This window comes from Sinocyclocheilus grahami, unplaced genomic scaffold, assembly GCF_001515645.1.
Source record: "Sinocyclocheilus grahami isolate Dianchi unplaced genomic scaffold, SAMN03320097.WGS_v1.1 scaffold348.1, whole genome shotgun sequence".
NCBI classification, from domain to species: Eukaryota; Metazoa; Chordata; class Actinopteri; order Cypriniformes; family Cyprinidae; genus Sinocyclocheilus; species Sinocyclocheilus grahami.
The window spans coordinates 1270324-1282694 of NW_015505527.1; the positions used below are offsets into that span (position 1 = coordinate 1270324).

At 36.9% G+C, this 12371-nt stretch overlaps 1 protein-coding gene across 1 annotated transcript; it reads right to left on the reverse strand.

The window, feature by feature from the left end:
- Positions 1 to 2301: 2301 nt before the first annotated feature.
- Positions 2302 to 11650, reverse strand: steep1 (STING1 ER exit protein 1). Its single transcript, XM_016229127.1, has 7 exons — positions 11428 to 11650; positions 8216 to 8333; positions 8089 to 8130; positions 6901 to 7045; positions 6717 to 6806; positions 6522 to 6614; positions 2302 to 2487 (listed from the first exon to the last, which is right to left on the reverse strand). Exons 1-7 carry the CDS (start codon positions 11549 to 11551, stop codon positions 2425 to 2427), a joined length of 675 nt encoding a protein of 224 aa, XP_016084613.1. The 5' UTR covers positions 11552 to 11650; the 3' UTR covers positions 2302 to 2424.
- Positions 11651 to 12371: the final 721 nt, after the last annotated feature.

Below are 12371 nucleotides of genomic sequence, written 5' to 3' on the forward strand. Positions count from 1 at the left end.
ATATATCTCAAAATGTTATTAATATAAAATACTAAATCAACCATTCTATTTAAAATTTAATTTGATCAATTTTAATTTAATAACTGATGACAAAACTGACAAAGTAGAATCCCAGTGATTTATCTGAAACAAGAAAAAAGAATTAGTCTATGACATATCCTGGATAGCAAAACATGGGATTTCCAAACCAGATCATTCTGATCCAGATTAAACTTTTTGAACAACTGGTCCCTGAGACTCTGTCCAATCAGATGTGAGTGCAAACAGGCATATGAATATTTACATATTTAATTGCCCATGTTTTAATTGAAGATATGTCATAATATCAACACTATGAATGCCAGTTTAACCTATAGGTTTTAATGAAAGCAAAGATGTCTAAAATGTACCCTTCCCCCAAGAGTCTAATTTTAGCATTTTACGTCAAAATAATAAAATAACTAACTTTTACTTCACAATCTAAACACTTTCCTGTCCATAAATCCCTAATTAATAAATAAGAGGGCAGTTAATGAAAATCGTGTGTGCGCGCACTTGGATGGGTTAAATGCAGAGCACAAGTTTCAAGTTTTGGACACCATACTTAGCCACGTCACGCACTTTCCTTTCCTTAAATATACATAAAAACTTTAATATTCAATACAATGACATATATTGCTATTTTTTGATATTCAAGTGAAATGACAAAATGAAAATTAGCGTAGGCATTCATCAAAAGAGCTTAGATGAGATTTTGTGTTGTCTATGATCAAAAGATAAATTAAAGGGGGGTAGGTGTGACATCTTGCATCTTACACCATCTTACCCTATAAAATGTCTGAAGTTGAAAAAATGGTCAAGTAAGCAGCTGCCTAAAAGCTGCTCACCACCAAAAACTCTCAGAAGAGTAAAATCCTGAGCAACCTGTTTATAAATAAAAAAATAGTGCTGGCTATTTTCTGTTACCAACAATTTTAAAATCTTAAAATGAACAATTTATTCTTCAGTGAGGCATTCACAGCAGGACTGCATGCCTAATTTTTCTCATTACACCACCACCAACTGCCAACACATGACCTTTTTACCCAAAAATAACATCTCTAATTACAGGACAGAAGTATTAAGAAGCATCTAATGAAGACAATTATAAACAAACCTTAATTTGCATCTGTTCTTTGTCCTATTTACAACACATTTAAAATAATTACCACTAATGTTCTTGTATTGCTGCTACACTGATTATATTATGAAAAGACAAAGATGTCATATGTAGCGTGAAACTTGACACAGATGATAATCCAGCCTTCCATTCTCCAAACCGCTTATTCTATGTAGCGTCATTTCTTTTTATATACAGTGGGTACGGAAAGTATTCAGACCCCCTTAAATTTTTCACTCTTTGTTATATTGCAGCCATTTGCTAAAATCATTTAAGTTAATTTTTTTTCCTCAATGTACACACAGCACCCCATATTGACAGAAAAACACAGAATTGTTGACATACTTAGGACCATGTGATATTTCAGTTTTTCTTTTTTAATACATCTGCAAAAATGTCAACAATTCTGTGTTTTTCTGTCAATATGGGGTGCTGTGTGTACATTAATGAGGAAAAAAATTAACTTAAATGATTTTAGCAAATGGCTGCAATATAACAAAGAGTGAAAAATTTAAGGGGGTCTGAATACTTTCCATACCCACTGTATATCAAACAAAAAATAATCTTAATCTAGTCATATGTCAGCAGCAGCTGAGCCCTCGATCTGTTCATTACAGACGGTCTGGTATGATGCCTGTCTAGTATGAGGGGGCGATTAACTGCACCTGTGCAGGTACAATGTCTCACTGGGGTCTGTGCAGGTGTGAAGTAATGCTCATGTACTATTCACTGATCCAGAATCTGATCATTAATCACGGACCGCACAGGACTGAGAAACACTGGCCCAGCCATACAGATACACACATCTTTCTTCCTGCAGGTGCACATCATCACTCTTCAGAGGTTCTCTAAGAGGTTCTGTTCACATGGCACTTCCAGTGATTTGCTTGATTGATCTTGCTCACAAAACTGAACAGAACAACTGAACTGAACATGTGTGAATGTGACCATGACACATGCTGGGTTGAAGGACAGTTACACAAAAACACTATTGCAAACATTACACAAACACAGTAGCCTTGAAATTAAATGTCCGAGAAGCTAAATTCCCACAAACTCGGTAAATGTCTGTATCTAATACAAGATTTAAAAAAAATATGACAGCTGACGTAATAAAATTCATTTGTTTTTATTGAATGAAAAATAGCAAGAAAATTATTTTTACCATTTAAACATGTTTATTTTCCTCCCTTCATACACACAACTGCACAAATACACACACTCTCCAGTAGCTACAAGCAGACAACTCATTCATTTGCTCGGTCTCTCTCATTTACACACAATCTTCATTTGAACTGGTTGTCAATGAGAGTTCCCTTCATCTTGGCTTTCTTCGCCTCAAGCTCCGCCTGTGTGGAGAGAAGCAGCGTTCAGATTACAAATGAAATCAGTCTAAACCTGTTCAAATCAATACCACATTATCATTTAAGTCAGTCACTGATACCACATCCTCTAAATGAACTTTTCTCTGTGGGTTTCAAAAATGGTATATGGTAGCTTTACCATTCACATATTATTCACACGTTATTATAAGCAACTGTCATTTACTTTCTCTCAAAAGAATTTCATTCATGTACAAATCACATTAACAGAGTCTGTGTGAGTGTGTGCAATAGCTCAAACTAACTGCAGACAGAAACTCAGCATCTCCCGCAGTCTTATTCTTGCCTAGATCTGCAAAACGCACTCTGTTCCTCTTAGCTGCAGTTTTAATATCATGTCCAGAAATTCCCAGAGTGAAGTTCTATAGCTCAAATGGACTTCAGTTATGGGTTTTGTGTGTCTGCACAGCAGTGTTTCAAACAAAATGGGAACAGGGAAGTTCTCTGCCCATCCCCTGCAGTCCATATATACAGTACATACATATGTATATATGTGTGTGTGTGTATACATATGGGCTGGTAAGCGATTAAAATGTTTAATCTAACTCCCAAAAGATAATTTAAAGTCATTGTTGTGTAAAGCATCAAACAGACATTACAAAAAATAGCTTCAGCAAGAAATATTTTGTTTGATTCAACATACAACATTACATATACTCTTTTGGACCATGAGGGTGAGTAAATGGTGACAATTTTCATTTTTGGGTGGGTGAACCCTTTAATAATTGTTATTATTATTATTACTATGGAAATATGAAATGATTTCTTTAATGAAATGATACCCTAAATAAGAAACTAAAACTGCCAGTAGGTGGTGGTAAATGTCTTAATGATTAAGTCATGGAGTCATTCACTCATTCATTTGATTGGGTCAAATGGCTGATTCATTCAGGAGTGAAGTAAATGGTTCTTTATGAATGGTCCATTCAATCATTAGGCTTGATCATCTTGAAGCGGATCATCACCATCAGACCGATCGGTGTGTGACATCAAAGTACTGCGAAAGCGATTAGAGAGCAGAAGACTCTGCATGCTTTTGAATCGCTCTCGCGGTACTTTGATGTCATACACCGACCGGTCTGTGCAGCACCGCTTCATATCCAAAGAGTCTAATGGTTCACCCAATTCTTTCAAAACGTGCATTAAGAAATGAAATGCCGCTGTGTGTTCTGCTTTGTCTTCATATTTTCGTTGGCAAAATTGAGCAAAACAGACAACATTGTGTCTAAAATAACACAATATTAACTTCTTACTTACTTACTGAACTGTTGTATAAGATCAGTATCACATTTGCACTCGTGTGATATTGCACTTAGCCTATTGCTCGTGTGATATTGCTTAAAGGGGTGGTTGATTGCGATTTCACTTTTTTAACGTTAGTTAGTGTGTAATGTTGCTGTTTGAGCATAAACAATATCTGCTAAGTTACGAAGCTGAAAGTTCAATGCAAACGGAGATATCGTCTTTTAAAATTCTGGCAGTTTAATGCCTACAAAAACGGCTAGTAGGGACTACTTCCCGGGTTCGTGACGTAACAAACCCAGATAAAACCCGCCCTCGGGAAAAGGCAGCAAAGGGGGCGAGGCCATGCTGCGCTGCTTTAGAGAAGAGGAAGAGAAAACTAGAGGTGCACGTAAAAATCTATTCATATATGAATCGTGACTCTGTCTTCTAAAGATTCGAATGGATTCACAAGTTTCAAAATCAATGTTCTAAAGCAGCGGTTCTCAATACTAGGGGTGCAAGAAAATATTGATACATTTGAGTATCGCGATATTTTGTTTGGCGATACTGTATCGATTCTCAACCCGACCACTAGATGGCAGTCTTCATCTCTGAACCATAGCTCTGAACTTAAACAGTGACAGAAAATAATAGCATTAGGGCACGCCACTAATGTTAGCGTTAATATAGTTCACTGCTAGTAATGGAGGATGAAAGAATTGTTCCAGTTCCCATTTCGGTGTACAAAGCAGAAGTGTGGCTTAATTTGGTCTTTTAACGTTCCACCGCTTGCCACGTCCCGTGTGAAGAGATTCGAGCGGGGCGCGGCGGGCGGTAGGGTTGCCGTGCGACTACAGCTTTCTCTCGTGGTGGGGGCATTTTGTGCAGTTGGGGTGGTGCTCGCGTCGCGGTCTTGGCATTTCCATGCGGAACATAAATACAAACTGAAAAACCTGTGAAATCCAAGTGGAAAGGTTCTGAGAATGTCATTTATTTTATTGTTTTAAAATTGTTTTGTTTTGTTTAGAAATCCTGCAAGCACTTTATTTTTCATTGATATTAAGCAGATGTAATTATTTTGTTCAGATCAAAATGTAATGACATTGTATGTTACAATTGTAAACTTAAAATGTGAACCTTTAAAGCAGGGTATAAAAAATATAAAAATATTTTCCCCCTTGACTCGTACTGCAAAAAAAGTGGTTCAATTACGTTGAATGTTACAGGGACTGATTATTGCAAATGCAGATCCCACTGTGTTCTGGTTAAATAATTTAAAAAAAAAATTTATTTCTAAGGTTTGCATATGGAGGTGTGTTTTTTTTATGACAGCTTTCCTAAAAATATATCCTATTCCTAAAATAAGAAATATCCCAATATATTGCCTTGCTTATATCGCCAACATATCGTATCGCAACCCCTGTATCGCGATACGTATCGTATCGCCAGATTCTTGCCAATACACAGCCCTACTCAATACTGTTCCTCACGTCCCCCTGCTCTGCACATGCTCTGCTCTCTCTCTCTCTCTCTCTCATTCAGCTCAGCTCCAACAATGAACTGTTCCAATTATACACTTATTTTCACATAGCTATGAGAAGCGTTAAACATAGACACGTTTGCAGTTGCCGTACTGTATTAAAGCTTTAATCAGGATAAAACTTTATATTAAAGGCGAGGTGAGGGGCGGGACGTTTATATACTCACTAGAGGCGGTTTAGCCAATCACAACACACTGGGGTAGCAAACCAATCAGTGCCCATCGCCTATTTCTGAGGGCGGGGCTTCATAAAAGCAGGAAATGATCAGTGTGTTTCTCAGAGAAGGGACAGAGCGGTGTGGAATAAAGGTAAATTATGTGAAAAATAATGCGTTTTTTAAAAAATGAAGCATTAACACATGTTAGACTGCACCCCATAAACACAATCAAGCCTAGAAAAAAAACTGTGAACCACCCCTTTAACTATATATAACAGAGGCATTTTTGTCCAATATCTTGAATTTTAGGGACATTCTGACTACGTTCTCTAGGCTCCATCATGCAGTGAGTTGTTGCCCTGCCTCATATTTGTCATCAATCAACTGTATGAAATGTCAGATGACCACATAGGTCTGGGGCGGGGCAAGTGCATTAAATGCGTTAATTTTAACGTATTATTTTTCACCATAATTAATTAGTTTCAACAAAAAAATTTAAGCTGGAGACTGCTTTTGAATTGTAATAATTTTTCACATAAGAAACTTAATTTTAAACAAAATAAACAAAAGCCATGTTGTGATTATCATATGAAGTTCATTAACAATCTGTCAGACTGAATCACATCGATAACTTTTGAGTTTGTTGTTCATGAATCAAATCACACTAGTCAAGCTGTATGTTTGTTACTGAGTGCAGCTAAAAAAAGACAACACAATTTAAACAAGTTTTCTTGCTGTTTTACAGTACACAGTTTTTAATAGCAGGTGAAAAAGGGCCTCAATCTGTGTTCATGACCTGGCTTCAGACTGGCCTAAAGGGTGTTTACAGTGCGACTCAAGAACTTGTGTGTGCTTATCTCCACACGTTTTAAGATAATCAAATACAAGCCTTCAGCTGCTTAACCAACCCACTTTAAAGAGCTGCCAAGGTAAATAAGATTAAGAGCGTGTGTGTTTGAGGGGTCTCTGTCATCTCAAACTCTAAATTCATTAGCAGTGCAGACTATATTAAAGTTTCAATCTGCCTGATGCATGAATGCACATTGCCTTTTCTTTCATCTTCCTGTGTGTGCTCTTACCAGTTCCTGAAGTCGTCTCTTACTCATTCCTTTCCTCTCCAGCTGTTTCTCAATCACTTTGGCATTCTGGGCATAGGAATCCGCCACCTCCCGCTGTAGGATAACCCAATCACAATCAATCACAGCTCTTCAACAAAGAGAGATGATGTAAGGGATGAGTCAGGCCAGATAGGCATCTGATGAACTTAAACTCACCGCTTCAATCTCTTCCTCTTCTTCATCGATCGTTGAAACAGTAACAGAGCTGAACTTGCCCATGTCTTTGGTGCGTTTTGTCATCATAACCTACAATGCATACAAAATGCATATTACACAAACTTGTTCACCTCATATTCTGCAATTCTCTCACATCTTTTCAAATAAAAACGTGGTGTCTTACCCTGACTTTCTTCGGCGTCTCTTGTTTCTGGCTGTATACGCTTGTGTTGCCAAATCCCTGACCGAACTTCACCAGCGCTCCATCCACGATGAACGTCACTGGAGTGCTTTTCATCTGATGCTGATAGAACAAGAACAGACCACACCTACACAGAACACAAAAAAAGTTCAAAAAACACATTAAGAAAGAGACACTTTCAGTGTTGATTTTTGAGAAAAGTCAGATTAGCTGACTCAGACAGTAATCAAACTTGCTAAAAATTCTGAGATCACACATAATTAGCACATTTCACAAGCAAAATGCCACTGCTGCAATCATTCTCTCTAAGCCTTGACGTCAGCCTCTTGGGCACAGCATGACACAAGAAACTTGTGGACTGACTGTTGTGCATGCTTATTTAAGGACAGGAGATAATATGACTGGAAAAGACCACAGTTTTCATGACTGAGTCATAAATTATGCATCATCCTGAAGGGGATTATTTATGACTACATTATACAGTATATTACAAACCTATTAACCAAAAAAAATAAAATAAATGGACACGGAATATTGATTCAATCATTTTATTACACTTCTGTTCAAAAGTTTGTGGTTGCGAGATTTTTGAATATTTTAAAAGAAGCCTCCTATGCTCACCAAGGCTGCATTTACCAAAAACAGAAATATTGTGAAAAATTACAATTTGAAGTAATTATATTACTACAATTTAAAATAAATGTCTTCTATTTTAACATACTTTAAAATTTAGGCTATTTATTTTTCCTGTGATGGCAAAATTGACTTTTCTTTAGTGTGACTTCAGAAATCATTCTAATATGCTGATTTGGTGCAAACATTTATTATTATCATCAATGGTTTTTGATCAATTTTATGCATCCTTGCTGAATAAAAACAAAAAAAATGAATGAACCAAACTTTTGAATGGTAGTGTATGGTAAAGTTTGGCCATTAGCCAATATGAAATATTGGCCACAGAATGGTGCGACTGACTAATCAAATTCAAGTATTCCAGAGAGCCGTGGCTTGTAATAAGTTATTACTGAATAAACTGTATGCTATAACCAAGTGATGTATAATTGTGTTTGTATGTAACACACTTCATGCTGTAGACAGTTTAATATCACGCATTCTGTATGCCTGCTGTATCTTCTGTGCATTGTGAAATGAGTATGCGGGCTTACTTACTTCCCACATTTTTTGCGAAACTGTCTTTCGATGCCCTCTGACCTGCAGGGAGACAAACAGCGGTTAGTGAATCTTAATCAATATCTCAATGAACAACTTCAACACAAACGTACAGACAAACACACACCTTTTCAAGTACACCGTCTCATCTTCCTCCACGTTGCAGAACTTGTGGGCGTGTTTTGCTGCATCAATCACTCTGGCTTTGTCCCGTGGTCTCATGGGTAATTTCTCTATCTGACAGTCTAAAAAAGAACACGTGGGCTTAATTATCTCTCTCTTTACTTCTCACACAAAGCACACACACTGCAGAGCCAACAGACAAAACCTACTCTTGTAAAGCAGAAAGGTGATTGACTTATTGACCAGTATGATCTCACTGACCTTTCCTCATAGATATCATCCAGAACATTCAGATGTCTGCAATATTAGTCTGTACTGATTGTACACAAAGCTGTATTGAATGAAATCTAAGTTACATTTAGTTGAAATTCACTTCTCATTATATTTCAACTACATTTAGTTGAAATTCACTTCTCATTATATTTCAACTAAATTAAATTAAATTAAACTAAATATTTCTCATTATCACACTCTTGCTGAGGTGAAGAAGTCTACAACTGGAAAAGGCAGTGATCACAAGAAAAACAAGTCATCAATTCATGACGTATCTGTACATCTCAAAGGGATTTTTTTACCTCAGGATACCATGCAGTGAGATTAATATAACACATAACTAATTTATATATCAATGCAATTTTATTAATATATTATAAAAATATTATTAATAAATGTATTAATTACAGTAATTAATCACATTCTGTGGCGCATTATTATATATGCCATATGTAATACATAGGTAAATAAATACATGCATACATACATACATACACACACACACACGGTGGTAATTACCCCTTGTTGGGGTAACACAACTGAAATGTTCCCAGGTCCAGAAACGTAGCAAGTTACGTTTCTGAGCCTGGGAACATTTCAGTTGTGTTGCTGTCTATGGAGGGTCAGAAAGCTCTCGGATTTCATCAAAAATATCTTAATTTGTGTTCCGAAGATAAACAAAGGTCTTACAGGTTTGGAACGACATGAGGGTGAGTAATTAATGACAGACTTTTCATTTTTGGGTGAACTGACCCTTTAAGAAACAATATTTTGGTTGCCAGCCTAGACTAAACCATAAAATAATACTTATATTAAACCAAGTGTATATCTGCTGAATGCAAGAGTTTGACATTTAGACAGATTCTGGAACAGGACTCAGATGACACAGATGCTCCTGTGCTTTGGGATGCCCATAAAACCTGAGCATCTCATATCACGTCCACAGGCCAAAAGAGAGGACAACACATTTTGAAGTGCCAGGCGATTAAAAAAAATAACAACACCTATCCAACAATATTCACAGCATAAGTGAGGCTGAGTGGGACAAAGCCCTGTTGTGTGAAATATCAGTCCGCCTGCTCTAAAAGCATTTTCCTGTTCACACATTCAACTGACTTCAGGTGCAGGCACATACGTGTGAGGAGAACACAGTGAGGTTAGAGGACAAATCTGAACAGTGTTAAGGATTTGATTCAAACCATTTATTTGAATCATCTGAATCAGTAAAAAAAGAGATTCTTTCAGTGACCCTTTCAAGTGTCACACTGTTACGCCAGTAGGTGGCGACAAGTGACTGTCTTTATGAATGAGTCATGATTGAAACATTTACTGAACCAAAAATAAATAAATAAATAAAAAAAACAGTCATTTCGATTTGAAAGAAGCAATATGATAACTGATTTATAATACAGCTGCACGATTAATCGTTAAAAGGTCGCAATCTCGATTCAAACACCCACGCGATCTTATTTCTAATAATGAATTTTTAAAATTAAGAATAAAAAAAGAGGTTACATAAAAGAAATAGTGCAATCACTTGGACGTAGCACAGTGCTCATTTAGTAAATGTACAGTTAAACAGATGCGTTTAGAGTCTGCATTTAAATATGGCTACTGTTTCAGCGCATCTGATCTCTCCTGGAAGCTGGTTCCAACTGTGAGTGGCATAATAGCTAAAAGCAGACTCACCCTTTGTATTTCTAACTGACTTGTTACCTTTATTTGACCCTTTAACTCTTACACTTTCTATTCTATTTTAATTTATTTAATATTCTACTTTATCTATATTTATCTTCTTTTTAATTTTTTTATTTAAAAAAAACAAAAAACAAAAACAAACAAGCTTTCTATTTTTTTCTATTCTATCTACTTGTTTTTCTTTGTATGTCTAATGGTCTTTTTTGGGAAGTCTGGTGAGGAGTCCATTGCAATAGTCCACCCTTCTGGTGATAAAAGCATGAACAAGTTTCTCCATACTTGCAGTACTTTTGAGATGATTCGTTCAAAAGCCCTGATTCGTTTATAACTGAAACACCACCAAATCTGCACTCCGGGCCTAAAAAAAACCTAAACACACACACGTTTGTTTCTATGAATTGTGGGGACTTTCCATAAACTCCTATTACTTTTATAATGACAAAACGCTATTTTCTATCCCCTAACCCTAACCCTACTGTAGGGTTGAAAATTATCAAAGACTTCTGGTTTCCTGTCCCAAACCTATCTTCAGTAACAAAAGAGCCATTTGGCATTCCTGAAGGCACAGAAGTGCTGATAGTGATCAAGGCCTGTAGGCCAACGTGTATACACATATGGGGTCTGCTAACTGTCACACCTTTTGCACAGTGGGTGAAGCTGTAATCTGCTGATTTGTCAGTTTGAATGTCTCACATTTGGTTTTTAGTCACATGGTTAAGGAAGGGATAAAAGAAGATTGCAACTGTTGCTCGACCTCTTTTCTTTGCTGGCGAGCTCTCTTTCTTCACTGGGGCCCTCTTCTTGCTATCTCCCTCTTTCTTTCTTTCTCACTCTCAGGTAACATTTTGTAGGGAAACCAGCCACCCTTACACTACCCTTTACAGAAAACCTGTTTGCATTGTTACACTTTCAGATAAACATAATTTACTGGTCCCCACAATGTAGCATAAACAAGAACACACACACACACACACACACACACACACAGACACACACACACGTTTCTATCTTGTCATGACAGCATGAATCTAGAAAGCTCCCGTTATAATCGGTGACGCTGTCCACACCGCAAGCGTTCAATTTTGTCTTATAGCTAAAAGTGAACATGGGACGACACCATATTAAGCACTGGAAACACGATTTCTTAAACTTCAGTTAGTCTGATAGCTGGTGACTATTCGCTGAATGTAAACAATGATTTACTGGACGGCTGCGATCATGACTGTTGAAACTTGGGCTACTCACCCAGAACAAGGACCATCTGGCCACACAGGCAGTAATACACGTGCAGGGGTTTCTCCCCGTCATCATACTCCTCCCTGTCACGAGTGTCCGAGCACACCACACTCCGAGACACCACTTTGGGCATATTTAATCTTCGTTTACTTTCTTTTTAAATTCAGAACGTGTTTTCAGGCTTGTTTACTCCCTGTTGTCGCGCGGTGATGACGTCGCACGGTTCTGTGACGTTGGGGAGATCCGCGCATCTTTGACCTGGTTTCCTCTAGATGGCGCTGTGGACGTTAAAAAGTACTAGAATCGTATGCGGAAAATCTTCTGTGACAGTCTGTAAACTGGATATGAGTCATGATCAGTGTTGGGGAAAGTTACTTTTAAAAGTAATGCATTACAATATTGCGTTACTCCATAAAAAGGAACTACGTTACTTTTCATGGAAAGTAATGCGTTACGTTACTTTTTAAATCTGGACAGATCTTGCTTGTTTGTTTTTAAAATAAAAAAGTTATATTTTTGGCAAATATAAAAGCCTTTTCACACCAAACGTGAAATGAATAAGCCTCAGGCTGAAGGAAATGTAAATTTACGTCCGTACAGTAGAATGCAGAAGTTTCAACACACTTCAGCAATAAAAAAAGACACATACATGTTTGTCTAGAGTAATTTTTGCTTATTATTATGGTTGAACTGGATCATCGAAGGTCAGAAGCAAAGACATTGGTTAATAGAATGGGATTAAATACATAAAGGATATTTGTGTTGTTTAGCGTTTAATTATTGCAGGTTTGCGTCATATTCTGAGTTGCATTTTTTATTCATTTTGAGGAATACTGAATCTGTGTTTTTCTTTTTTTGTGAGTGAGATGAATCAATGCATATTCATATTTATTTTAGAACTACAGTAACATCTGATTTCTCTCAACATGGGGACAGGAGAACTGTCAATCAAT

Bases quoted from the DNA above. Each gene is read 5' to 3' on its own strand.
- steep1 (XM_016229127.1), bottom strand. From the start codon at position 11,551: ATGCCCAAAGTGGTGTCTCGGAGTGTGGTGTGCTCGGACACTCGTGAC. The intron at 7,046-8,088 runs GTAAGTAAGCCC...TGTTCTGTGTAG, and splicing joins TTTCGCAAAAAATGTGGGAA to GTGTGGTCTGTTCTTGTTCT. The intron at 6,615-6,716 runs GTGAGTTTAAGT...GTTATCCTACAG, and splicing joins AAGAGGAAGAGATTGAAGCG to CGGGAGGTGGCGGATTCCTA.